This window comes from Terrapene carolina, unplaced genomic scaffold (genome assembly GCF_002925995.2).
Source record: "Terrapene carolina triunguis isolate 2854851 unplaced genomic scaffold, T_m_triunguis-2.0 Scaffold812, whole genome shotgun sequence".
NCBI lineage: Eukaryota > Metazoa > Chordata > Testudines > Emydidae > Terrapene > Terrapene triunguis.
In genome coordinates this window covers 1-6,734 of record NW_020665163.1, presented here as the reverse complement: position 1 = coordinate 6,734, position 6,734 = coordinate 1, and the positions used below count along the sequence as shown (strand labels likewise).

Below are 6,734 nucleotides of genomic sequence, written 5' to 3'. Positions count from 1 at the left end.
CACACTAGCCCCTGCTCCACTGGAGAGACACCCAGTGACTTCAGCAGGCTTTGGATCACACCCTGTGACATGAAGGACACTGGACAGAGGTCTCCCTGGTATTTTTTCCCCACTGGGTGAAACCCGCATGCTACTGCCTGTCCCAGCAGATTCTCCTGAGTCCCTCTCCTCTAGACACTCCAAACCAGCCTCTCATAGCCACCACCTCCCATTCTAGGTGCACTGAGCTGAGTGCACCATCTCTCTGGGATGTTAAGGGGACACCTGTTGATACCAGTCAGCTCTGTGTTTTGTGGGAACCAGGGCGCAGTCTCTGGCCTGTCTGAATCTTGAGGGACACCCTCCGTCTCTGCTTGAACCAAGATGGATCAGAGAAAAGGCTTGCAGAGAGCAGTGAAGGGTATTGGGAGACACACCTAGACCCCGCCTGACAAGGGTGACAAGATTAAGACATCTCCATTGTTGTTTATCTACAAAAAACCCCTACCTATGTTCAAATAAGTGTTCTGATCCAAGCTTCGATCTAAGTTCTGCATCAGTTCCACGGGGACTCCATCTCCTGACTGATGGTGCTGGGGGCTCTGCCTGTCTCCTGCCCTCAGGACCCTGAGCTACCACCATCACCTGGGAACCCCGACCAGTTCAAGCTTCAGGGGGCGGTGAGAATCTCTTCTTTCTCTCTCTCTGTTTTCCCTGCTACCTTAGGTATTAACCTTTGATAATGTCTGTTCTGTTGGTTTAGCTCTCCTTGTGTAGTTATCACTTTATTCAATAAATAACTTTTATGGTTTAGCTGGTTGCTTCTCTCTCTCTTGCTGAACTTCACTCTTTTGTGTTTTTAGTTTCCCCCATTCACTCTACAGCAACGCTTCTTTTACCTAAGCAAAAGATCCCTGCAGCACCCAAAATACTGTGGGGTTTGCTCATCAGGTAGGTTACTGCCAGTACAATTGTGTTGTGAGATTGGGGATAGGGACGTGCTGAATCTGGAACACATAAGGGTGGCAGCTTGAAAGTGCTGCTTGACCCAGTCCATGGAGCCCAGGGACATATAAAGGGTCAGCTTGAAAGTGCTGATTGACCCGGTCCACTCAGACTTGCTCTGTTAGTGTGTGTGTGTGTGTGTGGGGCTGGAAGAACCCAGCCCTGGGGAACCTAGGTCCTGCAGGATAGCTCCATTGGGAGGGGACTTGCAGAAGGGAGAAGTAGAGCTCCATATGAAAACACACATGACACAAGCAGTACATTGATAGAATTACAGAACCCCCCCCCCCCTCAAAGAGTAACCCGAATAAATGAACATACCCCAAAGTAATGGGCAAATCTGGTAACAAATTGGTGGAGATACGTGGGCAGCACGTGACCCTAATCACATGGTAATTGTTGAGTAGTTGCTGTGGAGTGGGGAAACTGAGGCACAGACCTGAGTAAGCTTTCTTTTTTTTTTTCCTTTTCCAGACCATGCTCCTTTAGCAAGGAATCTCTCTCATAGACTATTTGGTAACCTTCTGTTAAGGAATTGTGCTGAGAATACCTGTAGAACTGCAATAAGGAAGTAGAGATGGCTGAAAAAGACCTTTCTGCTGCTCACTTGAGACAGGAGAATGCCAACAGGTTAGAGAGATGGGTAATGAAGCAGGGGAAATGCCCCTGGGAAAGGGGATTCTTTAAGGGTGAGAATCCCCTGACTGAAGCTAGTCTGAGCTTTGAACAATATGGCACAACCTTTAAGCCACGTGGTAGTGCAAAGGATGCAGCTGCTGCATGGGCATTATTTTATGCATGTCTGGACATGGTTGAAATGGTAAAGGGAAGATAGGAACTGGAGCTTGAGAAAAAGCAGTTACAACAGCGTTTGAACAAGTGTGAGACAGACGGGTGTGAACTGATAGCAGAAAAGCTCAGACTGGTGACTGTACTCCGAGATATCCAAGAGGAGAGAGACAAGGCCAGCAGGAATGCAGAACAGTAGAGGAAAGGGTTAACACACACAAAAGTTCTGTTAGAAGAAGCAAGAGCAGCAACTCGCTTCTTGGCAGAAGAGAACAGGGCAGCAAAGGCAGCAGCAGACCATCAGGAGCGTGAGGCAAAAATTAGTAAATTGCGTGCCCAACTTAGTGCCCATAAGAGGGTGGTAGCAGCTGTAAGGTTGAGAGAAGATTGTGATTTAGAGCCCCCTGGGAAAACAAAGATACCCCCTGATGCTGTCCCCCCAAACCCATTTAACCCCGATTGGCCACACATGTATAATGTTGCCCCTGTTTCCACAAGGGAGGTTAAGCACATAGTTGCAGGAGCTGATCTTCCCACAACAGAGCTGGTCACGGATGTAGTAAGGTGGTCTCCTAGTCAAGCCAAGGCTATTGCTGAGAGACTGGGGCCACTGAACCGTGACACAGCCGTTGCATGGTTGGCCCGTGTTTGGCAAATGTACCCCTCTGCTGATGGCATGGACTTAACCCAATTGGCTCAGTTATGCGCCTCTCCTTGTGATGCAGATGCTCTAGACATAGGCATAGGTTCTTGGGAGCGGACTGCCCCTGGACTCCGGGAATGGATGATAAGTGCTCTTAAAATATTACTGCCTGCATCTTCCCTTAAGAAACTGTATAGAATGGAAGAGCAGAAACCAGGAGAGGCCCCAGAAGCTTACCTAATTCGAAAGAAAATGGTGGCAGCGCTCTCTGATTCATTACCCCAGACAGAAGAGAATGGGATTGTCACTTTCCAGTATCAGGGACACGAATTAGTACAGCGCACTTATGAACATCTAACCTGGCGTGAACTAGTGGCAAAAATCAAACAGGCAGGAGATTTGCTGAGAGAAACTCGTGTCTTAAAAAGACAAGTCAGCAAAAAGACTACCTCAGAGCCTGTGCAGGCTATCACATTTACAAATAATGGTCCTCACTCTGCCATGCACCCTCCCAAACTTAATTCCCCTACCTCCCACAACCCTGGGCAGCGCCGACCCAAGGAGACCCTTAGGAACATGATTTGGAAGGAGCTGGTGAATTTAGGGGAGGATATGGGAAAATATGATCGCCAGCCCCTCAGCATCCTGATTAATGCTTTGTCTCAGGTCATGCGGAGAACAGAGTTAATGCAGGGAGCTCCCCCACAACCCACTGCTCTGGTATGGAGTGCATCCCCCACGCCCACTCCCTGTCAGATCCCTGCCCCCTCTTCTGAGTGGAGGCTCTGGGAGTCTGACGATCAGTAGGGGTGCCCGTTCCCCACGGGCCTCCCCAGCTGATCGCAAGACATCAGTGCGATGTATGGAGGAGACCCACTGTGAGGGCTACAGTGGGGAACCCAGGGATGTTAGCCCAATTGCTAGCAAATATGGATATGTCAGTTGTCTCAGAAGTCATTCTGGACTCAACTGAAACCCAGAAAGATGCTCAGAAAGATGTGTCTGTAGAGCAACCCCTAGCTGAAAAGAGAAAGGACAAAATTTCTGGGGGAAATGAATTGTTGCCTAAAAGTGCTCCTGAAGGAATAAAACCTCATGGTAGCTTGTGCAAGCAGTTTGCTGCAACTGAAGGGTGTGGAAGTGGGTTGATTGAGTTAGCTCAGAATGAATCATTGCCTGCAGCACAGCGATTCTCAAACTTTTGTACTGGTGACCCCTTTCACACAGCAAGCCTCTGAGTGCGACCCCCCCTTATAAATTAAAAACGCTTTTCTATATATTTAACACCATTACAAATGCTGGAGGCAAAGCGTGGTTTGGGGTGGAGGCTGACAGCTCATGACCTATGACCTAATAACCTCATGACCCCCTGAGGGGGTCCCAACCCCCAGTTTGAGAACCCCTGCTGTAGCAAGCAACAGTGTAGGTTCTGAGAAATTTGGTTCAGTTTCTAGCTGCCAAAGTTTCTCAACTTTGTATGAATCCACTGACTTTGTTTTAGAAAGATCCAGGATGGAAGCCATCCCTACTAAAACCAACACTGCCTCTGTCACCGCTAAGCAGCTCTTTACGCACACCTGGGATGGCCGCTGCTCTATTGTGAATCGGGCCAGCCCCAGTGTGTGTCAGATAGAAATCCTAAATGGGAGAAATGGAAAACCCTGGCAGAAATGGTTTCATTCTTCACAGCTCAAAGAATGGAAGGATAAACCACCTGACCCTCAAGACTGTCTTCTCCATCCTGTAAGCCATCCTTCTTGGCCAGCAAGAAGGAACGGCGTTGAGCTGTTGGAGAATACGCATCGAGTGGGCTGGTCAGTGCCTACCCCAATGTTGAGACAGGAAAAGGCCATAAAAGTCCTTGACTTATTATGGCCACCCTCACATAGGTCACTGTTTCATGTTCACCCTGTAATATTGGTCCCAGATTCTCCCAGTATATACGGGGGGAGTGTGGGAAGTTTTTCTCTCTTCTCTGCCCCCTCACAGGTCCCGTACATGAGCCATGACATCCCACCGGTGCACCAGCACCTTGCTGTTCATAAGTGTCTGGAGTCTGATGGTGTCCTGGCTCTGTACTGTACCTGTGATCCCTCTGAACCTCTGGCAGGTGTTTGTCAGCTGGAGCCCAGGAAGCAAATTTGCTGTGCCACATGCATGGATTCTATGGGAATGGGAGCAACTCCCTGGCCCTGCAGTGTCGCTCTATGCTGTTGGCAACTCCTCAGGTTCCCCCTGGGAAAGCACTGCCAACTGCATGCAGAGTGCCACTGGAGAGTATGTACACCCTCAAACACACCCAGGGACAGCCTCCCGGGTGGCGGAAGGTGCAGGGTGGCCCTGGTTTCCTCCGCTGATTGGGGAACAACCATGCCCCTACGTGTCATCATTGTCATTGGAACTCAGACACCTCCGTTACCCAGAGAGGAACTGCAGCTGTCTCTGATCATGCCAGCAGGCAAGAATAGCACACGATTCCTCGTAAACTGGGAACTGCTGAACAGGACTTTAGCTGGACATGACTTGATTCAGCAAGGTCCCAGTAGTTCCATTAAAGTGCACACATTGTGACAAGCTCATGTCAGCACTTTGGATTAAATTCTATGGGCATATTGCCGTTTTGGAGGGATTTCATAAGGCCAGTTTGTACAGACTGGAATTGGGCCAACAACAAAAAAAACATTTTAAATTTCAAGCCTCTGATCACAAACCTTGCTCCCCTCCGATGTTTAAGAGTTCCAATTTCAGGACCCCATGTGTTGAAATTGGATCAACGAGAACATTTGGTTCTTCAACTTCAGACTTCTCTGAAGGAGGTTCAAATCCACTTAGAGGGCATGAATATCTCTCACTAGCACCTGCATGTGCTCCCTTGATTGGAACTAGCCTACGAATATAACATAAGAACATAAGAACGGCCGTACTGGGTCAGACCAAAGGTCCATCGAGCCCAGTATCCTGTCTACCGATAGTGGCCAATGCCAGGTGTCCCAGCAGGAATGAACCTAACAGGTAATGATCAAGTGATCTCTCTCCTGCCATCCATCTCCACCCTCTGACAAACAGAGGCTAGGGACACCATTCCTTACCCATCCTGGCTAATAGCCATTAATGGACTTAACCCCCATGAATTTATCTAGTTCTCTTTTAAACCCTGTTATTTATAGTCCTAACCTTCATAACCTCCTCCCCTGACATCTCTTATACCAACCCTGGGGAACCCGTATGCAAATCCCTGCCCCAGGGGGTTCCTGTTTAAATACCAACTCCTGGTTCTAGGAGCCTCAGTCTCTCCCAGACACAGAACTGCCTGGTCCTGCCCGCTGGGGAGTTTCTCCATTAACAACCACCAGGACATGGTCACTGCCCTTCTCCCTTCTCCTGTCCGCCGCCCCATCGGGTGAGTGTTTCATGGGACGCTGAGAAACACCAAGGTGGGGAATGCGCTGGTTCCAGGTGAGAGTCAGCTCTGTTCTCCTTTCCCCAGGTGTCCTCTCCCAGGTGCAGCTGGTCCAGTCCGGCCCGGGAGCGGTGAAGCCTGGCGAGACCCTCACCCTGACCTGCGCTGTCTCGGGTTACTCCATCACCAGTGGTTACGGTTGGCACTGGATTCGGCAGCCTCCCGGAAAAGGGCTGGTGTGGCTTGGAGTGGGATATTACAGCAGTTCCACCTGGAATACAAACTACGCCTCATCCTTCCAGAGCCGAATCACCAACTCCACTGACTCCTCCAAGAACCAGTTCTCCCTGCAGCTCCGCTCGCTGACAGCTGCAGACACCGGCACCTATTACTGCGCCAGAGACATAGTGACACAGAGCAAAGCAGGGACCATACAAAAAGGGGAAGCGGAGCCTACATAGAGTTTCACCCCTCTGTGACGCTAACTCATCTAGAAAAGCAGGAGACCCACCTTTCCGCTAAATTGCAGTAAAGGGACAGCCTCCGTTTTCACTTGCACAAGGTGAGAAGTAATGAAGACAGAAATAGAAACCAGTGAAGAGTGATCGCTCTGTGGAAACGTGTCTGCACACAGGTGCTGAACTGATTTAAATGTTGATGTCTTAATTCAGGCCGTGTAAATTCTCCCTGCTGACTTTCTCATCCCATCTTTCCACTAAAAGTAAACAGGGTGACTGTGTGCAATACAAACACCATGATCTTGTGTCCCTGTATGAAAGAGTTGGACCTCCCACAATCAAAGCGCAGTGGGATTTAGTGACCCTATAAAATTTTTGAAAACTCTCTGCCATGGTCTCCCCATCACCAACCACATTCATCCTCACACCAAACCCCGTGTCCTTCCATCCAGCGCAGCTA

The 6,734-nt window shown here is 49.4% G+C and overlaps 1 gene segment (V, D, J or C); it reads left to right on the top strand.

Moving 5' to 3' along the window:
- Positions 1–4,786: 4,786 nt before the first annotated feature.
- LOC113408119 lies at positions 4,787–6,277 on the top strand. The segment is given in 2 exon segments: positions 4,787–4,874; positions 5,904–6,277. Coding segments are annotated over 2 exon segments (462 nt in total).
- The last annotated feature ends 457 nt before the right edge of the window (positions 6,278–6,734 follow it).